This window comes from Prionailurus bengalensis, chromosome A1, assembly GCF_016509475.1.
Source record: "Prionailurus bengalensis isolate Pbe53 chromosome A1, Fcat_Pben_1.1_paternal_pri, whole genome shotgun sequence".
NCBI lineage: Eukaryota > Metazoa > Chordata > Mammalia > Carnivora > Felidae > Prionailurus > Prionailurus bengalensis.
In genome coordinates this window covers 174114378-174137932 of record NC_057343.1, presented here as the reverse complement: position 1 = coordinate 174137932, position 23555 = coordinate 174114378, and the positions used below count along the sequence as shown (strand labels likewise).

The 23555-nt window shown below is 51.2% G+C and overlaps 4 protein-coding genes and 1 long non-coding RNA gene across 15 annotated transcripts in view; 2 read left to right on the top strand and 3 right to left on the bottom strand.

The window, feature by feature from the left end:
- Nucleotides 1-9502, top strand: part of NSD1 (nuclear receptor binding SET domain protein 1) — a 144129-nt gene extending 134627 nt beyond the window's left edge. For all 8 annotated transcript variants that reach the window (XM_043592795.1, XM_043593097.1, XM_043593152.1 and 5 more), the window contains 2 exons: nt 1323-1527; nt 3113-9502. In XM_043592795.1, coding sequence (XP_043448730.1) covers nt 1323-1527; nt 3113-4743 — 1836 coding nt within the window. In that variant the 3' untranslated portion in view covers nt 4744-9502. The remainder of the gene's footprint in view (nt 1-1322; nt 1528-3112) is intronic.
- On the bottom strand, nt 1056-4370 carry LOC122491232. Its single transcript, XR_006299314.1, has 4 exons — nt 4254-4370; nt 4042-4156; nt 1778-1911; nt 1056-1635 (listed from the first exon to the last, which is right to left on the bottom strand). It is a non-coding gene; the product is annotated as an uncharacterized LOC122491232 (long non-coding RNA).
- RAB24 (RAB24, member RAS oncogene family) lies at nt 7908-12568 on the bottom strand. Of its 4 annotated transcripts, none has more exons than XM_043593472.1 (8): nt 12452-12568; nt 12300-12368; nt 12018-12096; nt 11842-11909; nt 11666-11765; nt 11402-11452; nt 11200-11262; nt 7908-8089 (listed from the first exon to the last, which is right to left on the bottom strand). In XM_043593472.1, exons 1-8 carry the CDS (start codon nt 12566-12568, stop codon nt 8037-8039), a joined length of 600 nt encoding a protein of 199 aa, XP_043449407.1. In that variant the 3' UTR covers nt 7908-8036. The 4 variants fall into 4 exon arrangements, with proteins under 4 accessions (XP_043449407.1, XP_043449576.1, XP_043449319.1 ...); XM_043593384.1 differs by lacking the exon at nt 7908-8089 and adding an exon at nt 10705-11082; XM_043593641.1 differs by lacking the exon at nt 11402-11452.
- Nucleotides 12569-13209: 641 nt separating this feature from the next.
- On the top strand, nt 13210-16621 carry PRELID1 (PRELI domain containing 1). Its single transcript, XM_043593268.1, has 5 exons — nt 13210-13317; nt 13881-14106; nt 15345-15458; nt 15572-15650; nt 15883-16621. The coding sequence occupies exons 1-5, from the start codon at nt 13226-13228 to the stop codon at nt 16029-16031; spliced, it is 660 nt and encodes a 219-aa protein (XP_043449203.1). The 5' UTR covers nt 13210-13225; the 3' UTR covers nt 16032-16621.
- Nucleotides 16622-16696: 75 nt separating this feature from the next.
- MXD3 (MAX dimerization protein 3) lies at nt 16697-21814 on the bottom strand. The gene is made up of 6 exons (XM_043593300.1): nt 20812-21814; nt 20454-20559; nt 19773-19802; nt 19531-19645; nt 17272-17455; nt 16697-17197 (listed from the first exon to the last, which is right to left on the bottom strand). The coding sequence occupies exons 1-6, from the start codon at nt 20879-20881 to the stop codon at nt 17082-17084; spliced, it is 621 nt and encodes a 206-aa protein (XP_043449235.1). The 5' UTR covers nt 20882-21814; the 3' UTR covers nt 16697-17081.
- Nucleotides 21815-23555: the final 1741 nt, after the last annotated feature.

Below are 23555 nucleotides of genomic sequence, written 5' to 3'. Positions count from 1 at the left end.
TTTCATCTTAACAAAGTATAAATATTGTTGTGTCTTACTTCCTGGGTTTTTATGTACATTTTAACTGATCTACAATTCTGTAAATGTAAAGAATTGCTTGCAAGTCTGTATCTTAAATACTATAAAATTTTTCTCCTTGCTGTTACATTGTCTTCTTAACTATCATCTTTAGTGACTGTTAAATTTTTTACATAATGGATGGACCATAATAGATGAACATGCATCTAGATTTCTCTATCATAAGTTACAGTACATTGAAAATTGAAGTTTAATTTTGATGAAGAGTAAACTACACAATGACTCCAATTGGGTATTTCCTATTATGCTTTTTTGATTATAGAAGTCAATATTAAGAACTGAAAAATGCAAATTAGCATAGAAACCAATAACTAAAGGGGTTCAAAAACACATGAAGATGATGAACACCCACAAAATATTCTTTTATTAAATAACAAAATTATCTTTTTTTTTTTTTTTCATTAGTCGGTTGGTTAAATGGTCTTGTTTCTTAAAGGTGTCCAGTTGATTTATTCCCTATATATCAAAATAATAACTATGTTTAACGCAAGTGTAAAGGTGTTACATTCACTAGGGATATCAGTTTCTGCATCCTTAACATCTATGTAACATTTCACACATGAATCAGTGAGAAAGAATTTTGAGAGAAGTTTAGAAATGGGAGATCACTGTGAGATAGTAATAAGTTGAATTGATCCTGGATGTTTCTAATCTAACATTAATAATGCGATGAAAACCATGGGGTTTGGTAAGCAAGTGTGGGCTGCAGGGAACACAGAGGAGACGTGCTGGCTGCACCAGGGTCTGTTTTGGGGAGTAGTGGACATGAATCTAATTTGACATAGATGAAGGCACATAGCTTGTTGAGGGCAAGGATAATGAATTAGTTTTCTGTGTCTTCCTAGCATGTGACTCTTACTAAAGTGCTCAGTGAAGGGTTGTTGAATAAATTAAGAAATCTGTATGCACACACACACATACATACCCAGACAAACCTAAAAATAAAACTTACAAAAGGGGAACCTTTAATACCAGCCTTGTATGTTAACAAAAAAGTTTATTTCTCTTATTTCATGCAGGTGGCAGGAGTAGTTCATAGAAAAGTTAGAATTAATGCAACTATTTATTGGGTACCTATGATGTGCCAGGTGCCTTTCCTGTATTTTCTCTTATCTTTACAACAGTCTATGAGGATTGTCTCTTCCCAGAGGAGAGACTGAGGCTCAGAGAGAATAGTTAACCTGGTCAAGATCATACAACTAATGTATCGACAGAATGCTGACTGCTCAATATCTGACCTCTAGAATCAACCCATTGCCACGGAAGAAAAGTCAAAGAAATTCAAGAAGAAGCAACAGGGGAAGCGCAGGACCCAGGGTGAAATCACAAAGGAAAGAGAGGATGAGTGTTTCAGCTGTGGGGATGCTGGCCAGCTCGTCTCTTGCAAGAAGCCAGGCTGCCCAAAAGTTTACCACGCTGACTGTCTCAATCTAACCAAGCGACCAGCAGGTTTGTGCTAAAATCCATTTAGGGTGCTCTTTGTTCTCTGCCGTAATTGTAACAGCCCCTTGGTCTTCCCAAGAATAGCGTTGAGGGGGTATGGTTCATGTTCTCATTCTGGAAATAAATGACAATAAAGGCTTGGAATCCTAGGTTACAGAGAAGTGAACAGAAGCTTACTCATTATATGTGAAGCACTTTACTTACAATTTATGTTATTTTATCCTCCCAGCAACCCATAAAGATGAGACCTTTTCACCTTCCCATGATGCAGATGAGGAAACTGAGAGTCCAGTTTGGTGAGATGAATTGTCACAATAGAGCATATAGATGGAGGAGCTGGATTGAAAGCCAGGTTTTCTGACCTCACGGCCACTAAACCATGTTTCCTTTCTAAAGAAAGAGAGGTTAAGACAGCATAGAGTTTGGGGTTATTCCAGTCAGTGAGTTGTGGACTAGACACCCTTTTAGCCCCCCTCACCTACACCCCTCTGAAGGAGAGTCAACTGTGAGAGAGCTGCTTAGGCAGACAGTGTCTGGGAATTGGTAGCTGGAGAAGCCACTAACTTTTGAGCAGTTACTTGGAGTTAGAAGAGTTTTGAGGGACTTGGATATGTGGTCTGTTTTTGATGACAGAGGTATGAAAGCAGTACGGAGCCACTCCCAGTGAGATTATACGTCACTAGTGGCCTGCTTCCAGGAATTGCAGAAAGAGAAGAATTTTAGGGTGAGAGTGAGAGGAGTTTGTCTCTGAACTAGCTTTCCTTCAGTGTACAGTTGCTAGGGTAATGAAATCATATAAATGGAGGTAGTGTGAGGGCAAGGCCACAACATGACCTGTCAGCGCCAGGAAATAGAAATGGAGAATCGTTTCAAAATCAATAACTCAAGATTATAGCTGGCACAGGCCACAGTAGAACTGATCTTGCCTATGAGCCAGGAGTCAGGGCTAGCATAGTTTATTTGAAAACTATGAGCCGAGGCAGAAACACTGTCCATGACAGAGACTCTCAGGTGTCATGAAATGGGGGCAAATAGATGGTAAGTAAAGGTCTTTTCCACTGGTTCTGTGTGCACAGTATAGGTAAAGTTTGTGCTGGTTTCAAGGCTTAAAATTGAGCAAAGGAAAATCTGTTCCCATTTTTCACAGTTGTGTATCAGTTCCCTATTCCTAAATATAACCAAATAAGCAGAAGTTTAAATAATTGAGATTATCCCCTTAGAGTTGAATATTTTAAAGGCTATATAAGACAAATGGAGTTTGCAAACCTGTGAAAGTACTATCTTCACATTCTATCTAAAGGGACATTTGGGGTTTTTTTTCCCCCTTGATAGAAATAGTCATAGTAATAAGAAATTACCTCTGCTTGTATATTTAGTTGATACTTACTTGCTACTTGGTACTTGGCTTTTATTTTTATGTGTTGTACAGGAGAATCTGAGATTCTGGGGCAAGGGGAGGTATTGGATGAGTGACCTGATCTGCAGAAAGTGGCAGTTTGAAATCACTCCTTTGACCCAGGCTCAGAGCCATGGCCCATTTCATGTACCTTGCTTATTTTCCTAAGGGTTTGTTTCACATCTGTGTTTTCAGGGAAATGGGAGTGTCCTTGGCATCAGTGTGACATCTGTGGGAAGGAAGCAGCCTCCTTCTGTGAGATGTGTCCCAGTTCCTTTTGTAAGCAGCATCGGGAAGGGATGCTTTTCATCTCCAAGTTGGATGGGCGTTTGTCTTGTACTGAGCATGACCCCTGCGGGCCCAACCCTCTGGAACCTGGGGAGATCCGTGAGTATGTGCCTCCCCCAGTACCGCTGCCTCCAGGCCCAGGCACTCACCTGGCAGAGCATTCATCAGGAGTGGCTGCTCAGGGGCCCAAGATGTTGGATAAGCTGCCTGCTGACACCAACCAGACACTGTCACTGTCCAAAAAAGCTCTGGCAGGAACTTGTCAGAGGCCACCGCTGCCTGAAAGACCTCCTGACAGAACTGACTCCAGGCCCCAGCCTGTAGATAGGGTCAGGGACCTTGCTGGGTCGGGGACCAAACCCCAATCCTTGGTATCCAGCCAGAAGCCACTGGACAGGCCACCTGCAGTGGCAGGACCAAGACCCCAACTATCTGACAAACCCTCTCCAGTGACCGGCATAAACTCCTCACCCTCAGTCAGGTCCCAACCACTGGAAAGACCTCTGGGGACAGCTGACCCAAGGCTGGATAAATCCATAGGTGCTGCCAGCCCAAGGTCCCAGTCACTGGAGAAAGCCCCAGTCCCTACTGGTCTAAGACTTCCACCTCCAGACAGACTGCTAGTCACCAGTGGTCCCAAACCCCAGACTTCAGACAGGCCCCCAGACAAATCCCATGCTTCTTTGTCCCAGAGACTCCCACCTCCTGACAAAGTACTATCAGCTGTGGTCCAGACCCTGGTAGCTAAAGAAAAAGCACTGAGGCCCGTGGACCAGAATACTCAGTCAAAAAATAGAGCTGCTTTGGTAATGGATCTCATGGACCTAACTCCTCACCAGAAAGAACGGGCTGCTTCACCTCATGAGGTCACATCACAGATTGATGAGAAGATGCCGGTGTTGGAATCAAGCTCATGGACTGCCAGCAAAGGTCTAGGGCAGATGCCGAGAGCTGTAGAGAGAGGCAGTGTGGCAGATCCTATCCTGCAGCCACCAGGGAAAGCAGCAGTCCCTTCGGAGCACCCCTGGCAAGCAGTTAAATCACTCACCCAGGCCAGACTTCTCTCTCAGGCTCCTGCCAAGGCTTTTTTATATGAGCCAACAACTCCGGCCTCAGGAAGAGCATCTGCAGGGGTGGAGCAGACACCAGGGCCTCCCAGTCAAGCACCGGGCCTGGTGAAGCAGGTGAAGCAGATGGCTGGAGGCCAGCAACTACCTGGACTTGCTGCCAAGAATGGGCAATCCTTCAGGCCTCTTGGGAAGGCCCCATCCTCCCTCTGTACTGAAGAGAAGAAGTTGGCAACCGCAGAGCAGAGTCCCTGGGCCCTGGGAAAGGCCTCACCAGGGCCAGGGCTCTGGCCCATAGTGGCTGGACAGACAATATCACCGTCTTGCTGGTCCTCTGGGAGCACACAGACATTGGCACAGACTTGCTGGTCTCTTGGAAGAGGGCAAGACCCTAAACCAGAGCAAAATACACTTCCAGCTCTTAACCAGGCTCCTTCCAGTCACAAGTGTGCAGAGTCAGAACAGAAATAATACGAGTAAATGTCACATGACCAGACCAGCTGCCCCCAGGGTTCTTGGGGAAGGGAAATCATCTTTCTTTTCCCCTCTTAAAAAAACAGACCCCAACACTTTCCCACTGTTATTCTTTCCTTATATCCCAACACTCAGAACTCTTGTGACATTAGCCAGTGGGGGCATGTGGTTGTGTAAACCATGTATGGAAATCCAAGTGGGCCCCAACCAAGGAGACAGACAGACTTGGGTCTTTTTCCTCCAACCTTTACACATGGTAACTTGAAATAAAAAGTCCACTCTGGAGTCAAGCATGGGATTCAATTCCACTGGTTAGGTTGGAAGCTAGAGGGGCTCTCGAAGCTATTTCTCTAGTTCTATGGAGCCCCATTGAGGGCCCTGATGAACACTTGGGAGGAACTGACATCTATTCATATCAGTGGTGATTTCTTGAGCATTCACATGTGCTAGGCCAGGTGCTAGTCACTGACAGGAGATACAGAGATAAAGAAGACCTGATCCCTGTGAGCCTAACATGCCTGCCTGGGTTCCCAGGCTGTTTTCACGAACCTTTGACCAGGAAATAACAGGAAGTTCTGAGGGGCCCTGGGGCTCCACAGACTCATTTTGTAATGTCCTCTGTGGCCCCAGAAGTGGTTGTGTTGAGTAAGTGTCTCCTGGTTGAGTGTGCACATTTATGCACACACCCTTATGTGGAGGTCTCCTCTATAGGTGAGAGGGGGTTGCATCAAGGCCATGTGGAGCTGTTGGCTGGGCAGAATCTAAAGATCTGTCCTTGGCAGAGTAGCTGGTTGTGGGGGCTGAGCTCTACAAGGACGTAGCTTTCCCAGAGTATAAGAAGGCAATTGGCAAGCTTACCTTTCTCTTCTACTGATTTTCCTCCTTTTACATCAACCCACCCCATGCCTGCCCCCCAAACACTCAGGTGCTTTCAGATTTCAGAGTCGGGCAGTGGACATAGGGAATCTCTGGCAAGCTCTGGGCTAGATCTACCGCCGGCTCAGGGAGAGTGCCAGATCCTGATAGAAAATTACTTCTCTTTTGATCCTTTGCCCTCCTACCTGAATGGAGGGAGTCCTCTCCTTCACTGGTAGATTCTACCACCCTATCCCTGAGAATTGCTGTGTTCTATATTGAGAGCACCTGCCTGCTGACTTAGTTCAAAGGCAAGCCAGAACCCTTCCCCTATGACTGGCAAGATATGGTGTTTAGAGCAATGTCCAGTCTGAGAGATGATTCCTCATAACTGCTGATTATCTGTTACTGCTGCCCTGAGCTGGGGCCCAAGGGCTGGGAAATCTGTTGGTGCTACCCTGCCCTACTATTCACCCAGCTCACCAACTGCCAACAGGAAGTGCTGTTTGGCCAGTTCCTTCCCATTCACTCACTCCTCCTTTGTCCCTAGACCAAACGTTTACCTCTCTGCTTTGCCAACTTAGCCAGCAGCTTTAGCCAACAGGCCATCTCCTGGCCCATTGTCTCCCGGCCATTCTGTCTCAGTTATGGCTTTTACACCCTCAACAGGATTCTGTATTTTGTCCCAATTTCCTCCTCCTAAGTTCCTATTGAGGTTACCCATATCATTTCTAAGGAGGGAACGATAGTTACAGAAGCATTTGCGCTTTATATAAAGATTAAAAGAAGAATTTGCATCTATTTCCCAAAGTCTGTCTCGGGATGAGACACTTGAACTCAGGCAGAGGTACGAGGCTGGGCAGGGCTGTCCCAAGTTTAGGGGCATACCTCTGCATCTCACTTAGACCTCGGAATCTCCTCTGTAAATTCCACCTGCCTAGTTCTCCCCTTTTCATCCTCTCTTCCCACATCATGAGAGAGGAAATGCTCTTTATTCAAAAGGAAAAGAAAACAAAGCATCTTATTTTCTTTTAAAAAAAATTTTAAACCATGGAAAAGATATTTTTAAAGAAATCCACCCAGAACATTAAAGTTCACTATATTAAGTATTTATCATGTGTGAGAATAATAAGTATATAACTGCAGCTAGTAGGTCCCTTTCCCTAATCTCTTAGGCTGTATGAGTAGGGTTTGCTTGGTGCCAGTCCTGTGCCCTTTTCTCTTCTGTCATCAGTAGTTGTGATCAGAAAAAGATATTCGCACTGCACTGTCAGAATCTCCTTTCACTATGTTGTGTGTTAAATTACCGTAGCTCTTTGTTTCATGAAATAAACTGTGAATTTGGGGGGGGGCGGGGTATGTGCAGGCTATGTAAAAAAATTTTAAGTGGAGAAGTTTGATCCTTAAATAGCTTCTCTGAAGTAGGCTTTGGTAGGTAATTGACTTGACAGCCGCTCTAGGACAAGGAGTTAAGGGAAAGGTGGGCCATGATTGGCCACTTTGTGATTTTGTTTTGGTTCTTTCCATTCTCCACCATTTACTGGAAACTTCCTTCCAGACTTGCCTGGGAAAACAACTTTTGAGTTGTGCTTGGTTTGGGGTGGGGGGTGGTGGCAGTTCTTTATCTAAATGGATGGACAGCCAGGCTTTTGTGAGGGTTACTGAAAGACTCTTAGGTGGAATGGAAACTAGAAATTGAGCTATCAGGCCCACTGATAGCAGCATCTGATACCAGATTGTTAACATCATGAAAGCAGTCCCCATACAATTAGAAGCAGAGTTAGAAGGACTGGACTGTTGGGAAATTGAGACCCTTGCATGAAGGACAGTGGTGAGGGAGTGACCTTGCCAGCCCTTGGGGACTCTCCTGGAGTCTTGTACTGAGACCTTTTTTCCAGAGGGCGTGAATTGGCAGTTGAAAGCTTTTCTCTTAGAAACTCCTGATCTTTGTGCAGGATGGTATTTTGGTATTTGGCCAAGGGCCTGGAAATCAGGATCTCAAGAGCGTCTGCCTCTAAGCCAGTCCTCAGGAAATGTTTCAGAGGGGGAAGCCATGGCTGGCTTCCATAGGTAGCTAAAGAACCAATATGTCTCCTAGCCCTGTTAAGTCAGAAAAACTGTTGAAATTTGAATTCAAAGCCTCATTTGCTTCTCCTGGAGCAAACCCATTGTAATAGCAAAATAGCTGTCATTGTTACAGAAGCATCCCAGGTTTTTAAATGTCTGCTTCCCCCTGAAGTTACTGAGTTTGAGGTGATTTAAATCACTGTGTTGATCCTCTAATGAAAAACTACCAAATCTGCATCTTTAGCATTGATGGAAATAATTATTTTATCTTCACATTCTCTACCCCACACTACAGTCAGGGCACGAAGTGCATCAGCGATCCTTTTCCAGGCTCAGCAGCATCTACTTACTGGAGCTGGACTCCCAGGTCACATCATGAGAACAGAATGGCAGGAAGGAAGTCTGGTCCTGGCAGCTTCCCCTGTGGAGAGGAATCAGGAAAGCACTAAATGTGGATGGATTTTGCCCTCAGCTCTTAGAAAGTGGGTTTTCTCCTAAGGCTTTTTGGGGGATATTGTCATCCTCTTGGGGTTTGTCAACCAGGAGGTCAGAGTGACCCAGTGTCCTAACCTGAGATCATGACAAGAAAGGAGCTGCCACAGCCTCTTTTCCTGCTGAATAATGCTTGGGCTGCTTCATGTGCTAGACATTCCAGATCACTTAGAGCTAGGTAGCTGCTGCATGAGACTTTCGTTGGCTACAGCCAGTGAGCTCTCAGCTGAGCTTCCTAGGGCCAGTGCAGCAGGGCCAGAGGTTGCTGTAGTACAATTGAAATAAGAATAGATAATTGCTTTGAACACACACAAAAAAATGTAATGATGGTGCTAATTTTCTGGTATAAATAAGCACTGCCAAGGGGTGAGGGACTGGTGACTTTGAGAAACCCGGGTTCCTGTTTGGGAGGAAGAAATTTCATGTAGAATGGTTTCTTTGAGGCTCTATTAGAGAAGGCAGAGCCTCAGTGAATCCTGCACCCAACCCTGGAGTGGTTCAGCGCAGTCCTAAATGGAAGAGATGCTGTATCCAGACGAGGGTGGTCATTGAGTTTCTCAGGGCTGGTGTCACCTTGTCATCTGGTGTAGCCTCCGTCCACACTGCCTAGGACAGGTTGGTAGAGAGCTCCTACTGTGGGGTTCTCCTTCGGTTACCTTCTGCCCCTCTCTACCTCTTCCACTCTCATGGGAGCACCTCTATTGCTTATGAAGACTAAGGGTAATATTTCTTGAGGTGGAAAGAGTTTATTTTAATTAGAAATCCACCGCCTGAGAAGAAATGTTTCCTACCAGCATAAGCAAAATCATGTTAAACTCTTACATGGTCCCTTCTCTGGAGCTGCTTTCCCATGGCTTTCAAAACTTCAGGCTATTGAGGGGCTTCAGGTGTAACACGCTGGAAGTCCAGTAAAGCTTTGTGGACAGGAGATGAGCCCAGGGAGTAGGAGCAGAAGTGAATGGTCCTGGTGCTTTAAACTTCCAGGGGAGGGGCAGAGAACAGGCGGTCTCCAGGTCCAAGGTGGGTGCTGCCTGTGTGTGCATGTAGAGGAGTGTGTTGAAGATGGATGAGTGCAGCACACAGGAGCTCATGGAAGAGCAGCTAAGTCTTGGCAAAGAAACAAGCTGACAATAGAGATCTCTATATTTTTAAGAAAGGGGTGTGGGGGGGGGTGTCGGCTGAGGTCCATCACTGGTCTTTTGCCCCCTCCCCCCATAGATGGTCAGCTGTAAGTGAAACTTAGTGAAAAAGAGGGGAGCCCTGTAGGAGTCCCCATAAACATGTACTGTAATTCTTTGTATATAGAAAAATTACTGTAAAGTAAAGTTTAACTTTACTCTTATGGCCCTTGCCCTGTGTTTTGTTTGTTGTCCGTGGGGAGATGTAGCTTTAACAGGAGGGAGGATGTGTTTGGGTGAGAGCAGAACCAGCCCCTGAGATAGTTCCCAGGTCCGGGACTTGGTGGAGGTGAGCCTCTCCTCTAAGCATCTCCCAGGAGTTGTGTGGGTTTTCTCCCTGCAGCCACCATCTGCCAGAATGTTTTTCACTTCCTTTGGGAATGGCTGGTGTCTGTTTTAGCCCCTATACAGGAAGCTTCCATTACCCATAAAGGAAGGGTATTTTGAGGAATTGGTTTTAAAAAGGGAAGTGGAACCATAGTACTTTCTGAGTGTGAGTCTGGCCATTCTAGCCAGGTTTTTAGTTCTTCAGAGATAGGTGCTAGGCACTGTAGAAGACCTGGCCCAGGCCTCCCATACTAGGAAGAACTGCCATATGCTTTTTAGTTGAAGAGGAAGCATCAGCCCTGTGTACAGTAATGCCTGATACTTCTAAGGCCCAAAAATATACTTTGAGGGAATCTTGGGAGTCTGTCTCTCCTTCTGACCTAGTCCTGAACTTCCTACCCCTTCAGCACAAAGCCCTGGGGCGGGGGGTGGGGGGTAGCATGAGAAGACAAGCATTCAGTCCTAGAGTTACTTTTTGCTCTGGATCTTCAGCATCCTGAACTGGGTGATGGTCACCTCATTTTACAGGTGAGAAACTCAGGCTGAGTTCAGGTCCCTTTTCTGTTGATAGCTGAACTGGATCCCAGTCTGGATCTAAAAGACCTTTCTGTCTTGCAGAATGTAGGATTCTTCTTCCATTAAACCACATTGTAAGATATTGCTGAGAAGCTTAGGATCTGAGCCACAGACATGACTCATGGACCTAGACATGACAGTAGTGGTAGAACCAGCCAGTCTGAGGTAGGAGTACTTGACCCTTTGATCTCTGGACACCATTTAAACCTTGCTCTTCTCGACACCAAGATGGAATCGTGAGCTTTGCATTGCCCCAGCCACAACCTCTTACCTATCTTTGTCTCCCCTAAAGAACAGGAAAAAGCCCTTTTGTTTCTCTATTATCTCAGCTGCATCCCTGGGGTGAAGTTACTTGGTTTCCAAAAGAGTAAGAGCTGGTAGGAGCCTTAATATAGGAAGTTAGGACAGCCAGGTGGTCCCAGAAAGAACTAGGTGTCTTGGCACAGCAGGGAGAGGGGCTGAGTGTGATTCACAGTGCATTGATTTTATTTACAAATCAGAAGCCACTTAAATAATCTGAAGACACAAGTGCTGTCCAGGGCAGGAGCCTGGGTCCAAATAAGCCTTTACCCTCCTCGTGCCCATCAGTCAGACCAATGCTGCCTCCATTCCATGGGCCAGCACAGGCAGGTGCCACCCCTGCTGCCATGGGGACTGGGGGTAGCTCAGAGAGTTGACCACTCAACCCCAGATGAGAGCTAGGTCTAGCTCTTCTGGGGGAATCCCTTTAATATCCCCTTCAGCCCCCCAGGCCAGGTGAGCTGAGCGGTGGTGACTCAGTGATGACAACAGCTGTAGAAGTAGGGGTTTGCCTTCTGGCCCAGGTCCACGCCCTTGTCCTCTGTCAAAGAGAGGTGGCAACTTAGCACCGTTCTGTTTGGGGATCAGGTAACTTGTGAAGGGGGCAAGATGCAGCGGGCCTAGAGGAAGTCTCCAGAGAGGCTGGGGAAGCACACACCTGTCATCACCTGGAAGGCAGCCACACTGACGTAATCCTCTGCCACTTTCTGGAAGAGCTCGTCTGGCAGGAAAAAGGACAAGTCAGTGAGGGCTCAAAGCCAGTAACCCTGGAATCACCCAATAACCCAGCCCTCTAGGCTCTTCTCTGCCGCCTCTGGTGCCCCTGCCTGTTCTGCTGTGAGGCCCAGGACAGCACTCACCCACACTCTGGCCTGTCTTGCTGGATGTTTCAAAGAGCTGAGCTTTGATATCTGTAAGGAGAAATGACTAAAGCCTCCTACCTGAGAATCAGGTGGACAAAAAGGGGAAGGCTAGCAATTCAGGGAATCTTAATGGACCCCACACATTCAGGGAGGCCAGAAGACTTTCCCAAGGGATCTTGCCATGGCAGCTAAGGCAGTCCCTATTTTATGGTCCACCCAAGCAGCCACTTCCCCACCCCCAGAGAGCTGAGGAATAGCTACTGTCTGCATAGTCCTGGACGTCGTGGAAGTCCACACGTCGACGCCGCCTGTCCTCCTCCAGCAGATCACTCTTGGTGCCGCACAGGTAGATCTGACAGCCCTGGAGCAGAAGGCAAGGTCAGGGTCACTCCCATGGACCACCAGCCTCTGGTCCTCTGGTGAGGTCTGGCACTTACCTCCTCTAGGTTGCGCAGTTCCTTCACCCAGAACTTTGCCCGCTCAAAGCTGCTGCTGTCCGTCAGGTCTTGATGTGGGACGCACAGGAAACACACCAAGGGTCAGGGGCTGTTCTCTAAGGCAGGCCTGACACCCAACCCTTCTTGTTTGAGGAACAGGCCAGAGCCTCTCTTACCGTAGCAGACGATGGCAGCTTTGGCACCCCGGTAGTAGATTCGGCTCATCGCCTCGTAGCGCTCAGAGCCTGCTGTGTCCTGAAGGGCAGGGGGCGGCTCAGCCCTGGCCTGAGTTACTGAGCTACTCCCCAAGACTGCAAACTACTATCACGTCCTTCAGACCCCTATTTTTAAACTGGGGTTTAGAGAACGGCCTCTAAGAGACAAGTCAGTCAGTAATAGGAGAACCTAAGCCTCTTCAGGATTGGGTGATCTCAGGACTACTTGCCCAGGGGACTTACCCAAATACCTAAAGTCACCGTCCGGTCTCCAACGGACATCACCTTGGCCACGAAGGCGGCCCCGATGGTCTGCAATCAGGGGGAAGCGATCAGGGCCGCGGGTGCCGGTCAGCTCCCTCCCACTCGTGCCCGGCCCCGCGGAGCGCACTCACGTTCTGATAGGGCCCCACCAGGAAGCGGTCGTGCACGTATCGTTCCACCAGGCTCGTCTTGCCCACGTACTCCTTGCCCAGCATCACCACCTTGACGTCCACGCGCTGCCCGCTCATGCTCCCGGGGCCGCCTCACCCGCGTCAGGGTCCTGAGCGGGGGCGGAGGCAAACCCGGATCTCCGCTCAGGCAGGCAGCGCCCAAACCTCGGTCCCCGACCCCAGGCACCAACCTACGACTGGAGACACTGCGTCGGCTCGGCCTCCGGCAGTGCCCCCGTCTGCCCCGTTCTCTGGCCCCAGGCGCGGATCCTCCTTCGAAGTCCCCCCCAGGACTCGGGGCGGCCTGAGAGCGCGCGCGGCAGCGCCCTTAACGGCGCCGCACGCCGCACGCCACCGCCCAGCTCGTTTGCTGGGCTTAGGCGTCGTTCCCGCACGGATTCCCCACGGAACCTGGGGCCCTTTCAACCTGGGTCAGACCCGCAGCTCCGCGACTCCCGCGGGGGAGGGGGAGGGGGAGGGGTGAGGAGGGAGGGGCGGGGCCGCGGGATCACGTGTGCGGGCGCCGGAAGTGGTGGGTACTGCGCGGATGCGCCGGAAGTTGCGCGCGGCCGGACAACTCCTCATGGCGGCGGCGGCTTCTTGGGCGCGGTGCGGTGGTGACTGAGCTGCGAGCCTGGAGGGCGTGCGCCGAGCCGCGGCCCGGCCTCCGCGTGCCCACCCCGGGCTTTGCACCCCTGATGCTGCTTGGATGCTGAGCCCGCCCCGGCCGGGACGATGGTGAAGTATTTCCTGGGCCAGAGCGTGCTCCGGAGTTCCTGGGACCAAGTGTTCGCTGCCTTCTGGCAGCGGTACCCGAATCCCTATAGGTACGTGGCCCTGGAAAGAGCAGTCCTCCCCTCTCGCTGTTTGGAGATCGAAGTGTGGGGCCGGGAAGGACTCGACATCGAGTCGGAGGTAGGGGATCGGCGGAACCGTGGCCATCTGTAGGTTAAGAAAACCCTATCCGGGAAGCGGCCAGGCCTGCAAGGTAGTGGAAAGAGGCTGGGCCTGGGCGGTGGTTTACTTGAGGCTGTAGTCCAAGGTTCTCTCATTTCGGGGTGGTGAGACAGGAAGAGGCGGGGGAACTTGAGTTGGGAGGGATCTTGAGGTTGGAAATCCGGGCGTTGGCCAACTCAGTGCCTGTGGCATTCTCCACGGGTGTAATAAATTATGAGGTCCAGCTGGACCGGTCAGCGAGGGGGCGGGAGTTGGAATTTGCCTGCGGATAGGCTCAACGAACTCTAGATCAGGTCCGAGGCACGCCACTTATCACTGCAGATGATCGTGCCAAGTTTGGGGAAGGCATGGCCATTCTGGGCCAGGAGGCTCCAAATGGGAAACCCAACAGGCGGCATGCTCCCTAGAGTCACCTTTACTCCGATACTTGCAGCAAACATGTCTTGACGGAAGACATAGTGCACCGGGAGGTGACCCCTGACCAGAAGCTCCTGTCCCGGCGTCTCCTGACCAAGACTAACAGGATGCCCCGCTGGGCCGAGCGACTGTTTCCTGCCAATGTTGCTCACTCGGTGTACATCCTGGAGGATTCTATTGTGGACCCGCAGAACCAGACCATGACCACCTTCACCTGGAACATCAACCATGCCCGGCTGATGGTGAGACTACCCTCCCCTTGTTCCCCCAGAAGTAGAAAACTCCAGGTACCTGTGGCTAGGGAGCCATGAAGGAAATTCTATGGTCTGGGGCAGATCTGGGTTACTAGGGAGTGATAGCTCTAGAGTGTAACTCCGATGATCTTTTCAGCTGGTTAGTATCTCTGGACCAGTCTTTTAACTCATTGATACTGAGGGTACCTGTTCTACAGAGTTGTTCCAAGTACTAAATACAGAGTACCCTCACTGTGCCTGGCACATGTATAGTTTGGGCTCACAGGAGTGATGCTGAGGAAGGGAGGTGGTAATTTTCAAACAGGAGTCCATCAAGCCATAAGGAATTCCTTTGTGCCTCAGAGGGGAAAGGTTCTGGGCCTCCTGCCCCATAATTAGAGGAGTTCTGTCTTATGATGTTTATTAAGACATTTATCTGTCTTATGTAATGGATTTTTGTCTGAGATTTTGGTGGAAGAGGTTCATACACGTTTTGATTTTTTTGCACATAAAAAAGCTTGAAAACTTTAAAGAAAGCTAGTGCAGTATTTTCTCGCTTGTGAATATTCTAAAAGCTTTCAGAGAACTCTTCATTCTCTTTCTCAGCTAATCTTCACAGTGACCCTGGAAAGGTGGGTATTACTCTCTATTATGCAAAGAGGGAAGTGAGGTTCAGAGAGGGGAAGTGTCCTGCAAGGTCACAGAGTGAGCAGGCACCTTGATATTCTCCCCCAGAGTTTTCTGAAGGCTTCACAGGAGACTATCCTGAGGGCATAACCTGTTTTTATAAATTACAAAGGTAGTGATCCAGCTGTCAAGACATGTGTTTTAAGTGTTTCTTTTGGAAATACTGGTCCACTTCTCTGATAATGAGCTGTGACGACTGCCAGATTTCCATTTTGGAAATGGGAGCTCAAGAACTGTAGTGGTGGAAGGCAGGCTAAAAGCACTGCATGGAAACCTAGCAAACAAAATCCAGGACCAGGATAGAGCTGGAAGGCACTCTACTGATCTCGAGTCTGTATGCCTTTTAGTTTGAAGAGTTAGAGGAGAGGTGTTAGCAAAATGGCCTTTTTTATGTTCTTGCTCTTCCTAAAATGCAGATTTGGCATACAGTAAGTGAAAGAAGTAGGTTTTCATTTTATTGCCTTACCTTGTGAAAGAGAGGCAGGGGATCACATTGATGTGCAAGTTTGGTAAAGTGAAAGACACCCCCACAGTTGTGGTTGGCCTGGTTCCCCGCACAGGTGGTGGAGGAACGATGTGTTTACTGTGTGAACTCTGATAACAGCGGCTGGACCGAAATCCGCCGGGAAGCCTGGGTCTCCTCTAGTTTATTTGGTGTCTCCAGAGCTGTCCAGGTGAGCAGCTTTGTGGGGGTGCTGGGTCTTTGGGGGCCCAGGCATTTGGCACAAAGGCTTGGCTAGGGATCAGTGGGAAGCTCCAAATCTTTACCCCTTTCTTCTTTTGCCAGGAATTTGGCCTTGCCCGGTTCAAAAGCAATGTGACCAAGACTATGAAGGGCTTTGAATACATCTTGGCCAAGCTGCAAGGTGAGGGCTCTGGGCACAAAGAGAAGCTGGAGTCAAATCCTAGTTGCCCTGATTTGTGTGGAGTCTGTGGCTACCACCACCCCACTCTAAGCCTGGGACTCCTGATCTCTCCCCTGGGGCAAATACCACCTTTTCCAATGGGGCCTGGCCCAAAGAGGGTGAATGTCATGGAGGGGTGATGAAATAGGTCTTCTTGGCATTCTCTGAAGCCAGCCCCTGCCCTTTGCTGCAGGTGAGGCCCCTTCCAAAACCCTTGTTGAGACAGCCAAGGAAGCCAAGGAGAAGGCAAAGGAGACGGCACTGGCAGCTACAGAGAAGGCCAAGGACCTTGCCAGCAAGGCAGCCACCAAGCAGCAACAGCAGCAGCAGCAGTTTGTGTAGCTAGCCCAGGCCCTGGTGTGGTAGGACACCTGACCACCCGGCTCAAATCCCTCCACCCTTTTCCCCCTTGTACTTTATTATTAAAAGTCAACTTCCAGCCCTTTCTACTGTCTGGGTGGTGGGTTGGGGGTGGGTGTCCCGTTTGCCATTTACAGTGCACCAGGCATGTTACCATGTCTGAGCTGGGCCTGCTTACTCCCGCATCGGGCAGCTGAGGACAGGCACAGAGAGGCGCGGTGAAGTGCCCAGGGTCACAGGCATTGTGCAGATGCAGTGGTAATAAATGCTAGACTGTAAGCTCCATGAGGGCAGGGACCTTTATTGCACTCTCTGATGTGTCCCAAGTACCTGGAACAATGCCTAGCACATAACAGGCACTCAATAAATACTTGTTGAATTCAGTCAGCCCTAGCTCTGGAGTCAGAAAGCTTTAGTTTGAATCTTGACTCCGTGCTTTCCTGGCTTTGGACCTCAGGCAAGTCATCTCACTCAGCCTCGTCCCGCCCATGAATTGGGGACAGACAGCCCCCAACTGTGAAAATTAAAGGGACACTGCTGGTATGGTCAACAGTGTCAGTAATGGCTACTGATCTCATTTCCTCTTTTCCAGTTTGTCTGCGGCTGGGAGTTCCCCATTTTCATCGGGCAAGACCATGTACAGGAAGTTAGTAAAGAGGCTTTTAATGAAAATACTGTACAGTATCTGGGACAAAGGCCAGAGAGCCTTGTCTAGGAAGGAATGTGAGGGCCCAAGAGGCTTCCTGCCCCCTTGGGGACAGCAGAGCCAAGTGCTACAAAAAAAAGGCCTGGAAGAGTGGCCCAGGCCTAAGCTGCCTGCCCCGTGGGGCTCAGGGGAAACCCAGGCACCCCTCCCCCAGGAGGCACAGCCGGCGGCAAGGTTGGGGGCAGGCACCTATTCCCACACAAGGGTCCTTTTAGTCCATTGCAACAGGAGGTGACTCCGAGCAGCCCCTGAGGCTTTGGGGAGGACTCCTGCCGGCAGAGCGGAGAGTAGTCTGAGGGTAGAGGCCCACTTTGGGGCGGTGAAGGTCATAGCCAGGTGGTTCTGCTGTGTGAGTAGCTGTGCTCCTGGCCTGCGCCGAAGCCCCGCAGCAGCTCAGCCTCGCCCCCGAACACCAGGCTCTCCACGTCCACCTCTGCCTCCTCTACACAGGGAAGGGTCCAGTCAGCAGACCTGGCCCACTCAGTCTACACAACCCCTCAGCTTCGGGGCACTCACCTTGGTCTGAGTCCGAACGCTCCGACGAGAGGCCTGAAGAGTCCAGGCTGTCTGCCCGTGGCCGCTCCCTCTCACCTGGCCCCGCCAGCCCCCGGAGCTGCTCCAGCTGCTGCTGCAGGCTCTGCTGCTTACTGCGCAGCTTCTCCTTGAGCCGCCGCGCCTGCTGCTCCTGCTCCTCAAGCTTCTGCAGGTCCCAAGGGAGCAAGGGGCTGTGGGGTCAGCTGCCTGGGGGCCCGGGGCTCATCCCACCACACCTCAACAGTGACTGTCCGCTCCGGACCAGGGGCATCTAAATTTGGGCCCCAGAGAGCTCCTGCATCTTGCGGGAAGCCAGCCCTCCTGCCCTCTGGGCCCATGTAAATGGCCTGTGAACGCTCTCGTGTTGAGGAGTTGGGGAGGGCGGGCACCACGATCTCAGGCCTTCAGAGCCTGGTCCAGCAACGTGAAAGGAGTCTTGTAGTGGCGAGCAGCAGGTTTTGGGGAGGACTGCCGCACACCTGCAAGCAGGCACCACGGCTCAAGGTGGCCACCTCCAGGTAATAGCCAGTTACAGCCACATGCAAATGGGCTTGGTGCTGCCAGACATCCTAATTTCTTTAAGAGAAGCTGGAAAGTCAGACTTTTTCATGTCAAATGTCCTTTTAAGTGCTGCCAACTAATTTAAATTTTTAGAAAACTGTAGACCGAACCAAGGCTACCAGTTTGTGACTCCTAGTCAAGACTCTCCCAGGAACCCTGTGCCTTCAGCATTAATCCTCCTCAAGCTCTGCCAGCCTGGGTTCCGGGGACTTGGAGGGCCAAGGGTCCTCCCACCAGAGCCTTTGGTGGGCAGAAGTCTGCATTAGTCAACAAGAAGGGGAGTACTGGATGAGGGGACACTTGTACTGGGCAGAAGGATAAGTAAGAGCTGCCTAGGCAAAATGGGGCAGAAAGAAGCATCATAGCAGAGGGAAACTGAGAAGAGCATAGAGACTTAAGCTTTTCTGGTGGGGCACAGGGATATGGGAGACCAAAAGCTAACCAGTAGCAAGGCCTGAGTTGTGAAGGGCCTGCAGTTTTGCAGGAACTGGGACTGTCCTGTCAAGAGCCACGGAAGGTTTCCAGCAGTAGACCTAAGGAGATCTGTGTGCTACAAAGAACATTCTAGGGCAAGATGGAAGACGGCCTGGAGAAGGCAAAACAGGTAGGGCCAGGACAGGGGATATAGGACTTCAAGGAAGGAGCAATCCCTAGCTCCTGCCCATGGGCCAGCCAGCACCCAAGGGGCACACATTATCTCTCCAAGAACCACACCAGGCAAGCTCCATGTGAGAAATGGGCCTGCTACCTGACCAGGGTGTCCTTCAACAGAGTCCAGGGATGCAGGCACTATGGGGTGGTGCTGACGTTCCCTACACCGTGATTTACTTGCTGCATAAGCACCTGGATCTCTCTACCTCAACCCCTGGTGCCTACAACAGGTCTTGGTAGAACAGGTGCTCAATAAACACTTGAAGGAAACTGCAAATCAGGGAACTTGGGCCTGGGTTATGATTCTGCCTCTCATTAGCTGTGCTGCTTGGTCCTTAGCCTCCTGTGCCCCCATTTCTTCCTAGGCCAGAAGGGCCAAAAGGACAAGAAAAGGCCTCTTGTTTCCAAGGCCACTTTTAGTCCATTCCCTAAGCTCCCATTGGGGGTGGGAGTAGGGGTGCTGCCTGGGGCATACCCCACTCCTGTCCACCAGGGGGTGCTGAGCTTAGCCCAGGCAGCGGAAGGGCCCTGGGAGGATAGGTGACTGACTTCCTCTGACCTTCCCCTCTCCTGGCCTCTGGAACTACTCTCCAAAATGGTATCAGAGTAGAGGGCTCAGAACCGGAGGCCTTGAAGGATGGGAGAGTGAGAGAGTGAAAACCAGCCCTCTGCAGTTCTAGGGACCCTGACACATGGCACATCAAAATATTGTCAACAGACATGTCCCTCCTTACAGAGGAGGGTAAAGTCCAGAGAGGCTAAGTGACTTGCCAGTTAGGATTGAAGTGATATAATAGCTGTAATAGCCATGAACATTTACTGAGCAAACTCAAGCCTCATAACAATCCTTACTTTCTGCTTTTCTTCCTACTTCACACATACGGAAGCTAAAAGCATAGAGAACTGTCCCATGTCACACTGTTGACCTATGACCTCAGGCCTCTCCCCCCAGTCCCACTCAGCCCCTCCCTACTATACCTCTCAGGAGTTCTGGCAGGTTGGCCCCAGGGTGCAGGGGTAGCTCCATACCTGGATATGCATCCTGGCCCAGCGCAGAAGGCTCAGTGTGGTGTACCGGGCACAGTCAGCCCCGAGGGGCATCTGCTGTTTTAGCTCTTCCAGGCACCTCTTCAACTGGGCCCTCCTGCAGGGGAAGGGGTCTGGAGGGCAGTGCCAGCCCAGCCTTGCTGGCCACAGGGGCAGTAGGGGAGGGGAGGCCAGAGGGAGGTGGTTCCTGGGGCCTGGTGATATCAGGCAAAGCTAGGACTCACCTGCGCTTCTCCAGCTCGTTGTGCACAGACCTGTCAATGCCAGGGAGGATGGGGTGAGGGGGTGTCAGCTACTACCACACCCTCAGTCCCAGGGGCTTAAAATCCACTATAGTTGTCTGCTCCAAACTAGCCCAATGTGGGGATCTTGTGCCGGCCTTGGGCACTGGAATCCCCAGGAGAGAAAGAGACAAATGGGGCCAAAAGCTGGGAGGCCTGCCCAGGTGGTTGTGGGGTCCGAAAGAGGCCACCTACCAGCAGTCAGGAAGGGCTTCCTGGGCAGAGATGACAGTTGAGCTGGGCCAGAAACAAGCTATCCAAAGTGGGTAGTGGAAGGAGAGGCATTAAAATTGGAGGGAATAGCATGTGCAAAGGGTTGACACGAGAGAAGAGGAGGAAGCCTGTGGGAGAAATCGAGTGGAGTGAGATGTGGAGTGTGCTGGTGTGAGTGGAAGAAGGACCCTGAAGTATCCTATTTATAGCTCCTGACACAACAGGGGTGCTCAAGAAATAGTCCCTGAACGAATAGAGGGGAGTAAGGAGATGGCAGGAGAGGTCTGAACTGCCTCCAGAGTGAGGATCTGGCCCAGAAGATGCAAGCAACAAGGAGGAAGTGGGCAAAGGTGAGGCCTGATGAAGGGACCCATCCCCCCTCCTCTCCCCACCGTCCCCAGCACTCCTCACCGCCCACTGTCCAGCGTGCCAGAAGCTTGGGGGGATCGCTTCCTCCTCTTGTTGACTGGGCCCGGACTGCGGTGCGGGCACAGGGACGCGTAGCCATGCTCAGCTTCTGCCAGAGACAGCCCCCGCCCGCTTCAGGCTGGGGCTGGTCCCTGCAGGCGCCCCTGGCAAGGCACGGTCAGGGAAGGGTTTTTGGCGCCAGGGCCATTTTCCCAACCCCACCACCCCGCCAAACTGAGAAAGGGTGCCTCAGGGTTACTGCCTAAGGCCATGCATGCATCCTTCCAGTTGGGAGCCAAGGTAGTCCAGGCCTGTGTCAGCGAGGTTGCTGCCTGGAGTCTGACCAATGTTTCTTCCTCACCTCTCTCGCGGCGCTCTAGGAACTCGGCCGCCTGCAGCAGGACCTGGATATTGCTGGCCACAGGTTCCATGTCGGAGACAGCTGGTGGCGGGCGGGCCTAAGGTGCTGGCCCGAAGAGCGGCTGCACCACTTTTGTTACAATGTAACTGACACGGTGCAACAAACACAGGGGCCTCGGCCCCGCCTCCGAGACACCCCGCCCCCGGACGGCCCAGTTCTTGGCCCCGCCCCTCTGGAAAGGGACCAGGGAACGGCAGCCCACCTCCACGAGCCAGCCCGGCCCCTCAGACTCCCAGGGCTGCCACGGGCGCTTCCTCCAGGCCCAGTTTTTGAGTGAGTCCCCAGGCTGAATGGGGCCGCATCTTGCCCATTTCGTTCAGCGACCCCACGCCGACTACTTGGAGTATCAGGGCCTCAGTTTCCAGCCCGGAGTTGATAGCGAAGACTCTGCCCCTAGAATGGTAATCCGGGCACCCGTGGTCTCTGGGAGGCCCCAGCTCGACTGCTGCACGTGGGCGCCACGGAGGCGGGGCCAGCGGGCACCTTTGCCCATTTGCCCATTGCCTACTGCGGCTTGCTGTCGTCACCTTCAGGGCGGGGCCGGGGAGCTTGTGAGGCACTATTGGCTGCGTTCGGCCCCACCCTCCCCCTCCGCTGGCCTACAAGTTCAGGCGGGAAAAGGAGCAGGTTTCAAATTTGAAAACCCGGGCGATTGGGCGGGGTTGGGCGGGAACGGAACTGCAGTGCGCAGGCGCCAGGGGAGGGGGCACGGATCCAGCTCCCAAGGCTCGGGGGTCTGTGCCCTAGCCTGCCTGCCATCTGCCCCTGTAGACCCCTGCTAGGCCTCAGCTTCCTATTGTGGTGAAGGGGAATGGTCTCCTGGCTCCTCCTCCCCCTCATCTGCTGGGAAACTTTTGTTGCTAGGAAAATGTCAGTAGGGGGTACCAACTTCACAAACCAGGCCATACTCTGGAAGCAGGCGACCTAGTTTGTAGGGGAGCCCTGGGTTCTGGAGCCGACAAGGTTGGGTTCCTCTCCTGTCCCTGCTGCTTCTCAGCCGTGTGACTGGGAAGTGATCTCGCTCCTGCAAGTTCAGGAAGCCCTGTGACGACAGCGCTGTCGCAGGACAAGAGTCCTTGCCCATCTGTGCCCAGTACGCTGCAGCTGACTTCTGAGGCCAGGGCAACCAGACGCAGGTTTCTTCCTCCCACTGAGCCCCTGGTTGCCTGAGTTCAGGGCCACTTCTTTAACATGACGTTTTAGCTTTCTAAAGGAGTATATGCAGTGACTTCTAAGGGCAGCACCAGTAGGTGTGCCAAACCTGCGGGAACAGTGACAGTCCTAACCGTGGAGACAGGAAGATGAAAGCAGCTGTTACAGGGTGGAGAATTAAGCCAGGCTGGGGCTGAGTGTGAAATGGAGAGGGAGGAGGAGAGGGAGGGTTCTTTTATTAAGAGACAGTCCTGGGGGGCGCCCGGGTGGTTCAGTTGGTTAAGCCTCGGACTTCGGCTCAGGTCATGATCTCACGGATCCTGAGTTGATCATGAGTTCGAGCGGCGCATTGGGCTCTGTGCTGACAGCTCGGGGCCTGGAGCCCGTTTCAGATTCTATCTCTCTCTCTCTACCCCTCCCCTGCTTGCATTCTGTATCTCTCTCAAAAATAAACAAACATTAAAAAAAAAAAAAAAAAGAATCCTGGGAAACACATGATACAAAGCAGTTAGTCCTTGAGGGGAAAAACCTTCGGGTTTCCCTAGGAGTCACTCCTAGAGGAACCACTAACATTCTAGGGCCGAACTACTGCTGGAACTGCCCACCCATTCACCCATCCATTCACTCACAAGGTATTACCAGAGCAGTTACTGGACCCCAGACTCTGTGCTGGTTACTAGAGAATACAAAATGGGCAAAACCAGACAGAGTTCCTGCCTTTGCAGAGCTCACAGGCAAGAGGGATAGGGATCGACATAGTAATCACACAAAAGAGTTACAACTTGGACAGGTCCTCATAGGAAAAGACACAGTGTAAAGGCAAGTTCTTAGAAGCATGTGTGTCTCCTAATCCAGGTGGTCAGAGGTTTTTCTGGGCAAGTGGTGACTAGGTGTAATCTCTGTATAGGAGGTATGTAGAATTCCACACAGAGGAGCAACAGGTGCAAAGGCCTGAGGCTGAAAAGACTGCATGCAGACCAAAAGAAGGCCGATGTGGCTAGCATACAGAAAATGAGCATGGTGCAGGCTGACTCCACAGAGGCTGGCAAGGCCCACAGTAGGCTGACTGGTTCTCTAAACCCTCACCCACAGTCAATTATGTCTGAAGAAAGGATGCCACACAAGGCTTGTGAATGAATTTCCAATCTTATTTCACTAACATCAGTACCCATACAGTGCAGGCACAAACCTACTACTCAGACCTCTAGAACCCAGGAAGTCCAGCTTGGAATGGAGGGAAAGATGGCAGGGAGGGATTCTGAAGAAGGAGAGTTCCCAGAAGAAGGTAGCAAGGCACACTTGAAAAACTAGAGACATTCCAACTAGAAGTTGTGGGAAGTGACAGAGCAGCTGCAAGGGCACTACAGTGATCACACTGAAGACCAAACTTCATCCTGAAAGTCACGGGTGGGATTCAAGCTAGAAACAGCATGGAGACTAAGGTCAGGGCCACCACCCGGGGAGGGGGGGGGGGGGCAGGAAGCAACACCTACCTCTCAGGAAACAGGGCAGGTGGGGAGGATGGGGAGGGA

What these genes read in the sequence shown, in the direction of transcription:
- RAB24 (XM_043593384.1), bottom strand. Translation starts at nt 12,568, where the DNA reads ATGAGCGGGCAGCGCGTGGACGTCAAGGTGGTGATGCTGGGCAAGGAG. An exon ending in CGGTGACTTTAGGTATTTGG is followed by an intron (nt 12,097 to 12,299) that starts GTAAGTCCCCTG and finishes CCTGCCCTTCAG; the next exon opens with GACACAGCAGGCTCTGAGCG. An exon ending in TGCCTTCCAGGTGATGACAG is followed by an intron (nt 11,083 to 11,199) that starts GTGTGTGCTTCC and finishes TCTCTTTGACAG; the next exon opens with AGGACAAGGGCGTGGACCTG.
- PRELID1 (XM_043593268.1), top strand. Translation starts at nt 13,226, where the DNA reads ATGGTGAAGTATTTCCTGGGCCAGAGCGTGCTCCGGAGTTCCTGGGAC. An exon ending in CGGTACCCGAATCCCTATAG is followed by an intron (nt 13,318 to 13,880) that starts GTACGTGGCCCT and finishes CGATACTTGCAG; the next exon opens with CAAACATGTCTTGACGGAAG. An exon ending in GTGTCTCCAGAGCTGTCCAG is followed by an intron (nt 15,459 to 15,571) that starts GTGAGCAGCTTT and finishes TTCTTTTGCCAG; the next exon opens with GAATTTGGCCTTGCCCGGTT.
- MXD3 (XM_043593300.1), bottom strand. Translation starts at nt 20,881, where the DNA reads ATGGAACCTGTGGCCAGCAATATCCAGGTCCTGCTGCAGGCGGCCGAG. An exon ending in AACGAGCTGGAGAAGCGCAG is followed by an intron (nt 19,646 to 19,772) that starts GTGAGTCCTAGC and finishes CTTCCCCTGCAG; the next exon opens with GAGGGCCCAGTTGAAGAGGT. An exon ending in GGGCCAGGATGCATATCCAG is followed by an intron (nt 17,456 to 19,530) that starts GTATGGAGCTAC and finishes TGGGACCTGCAG; the next exon opens with AAGCTTGAGGAGCAGGAGCA.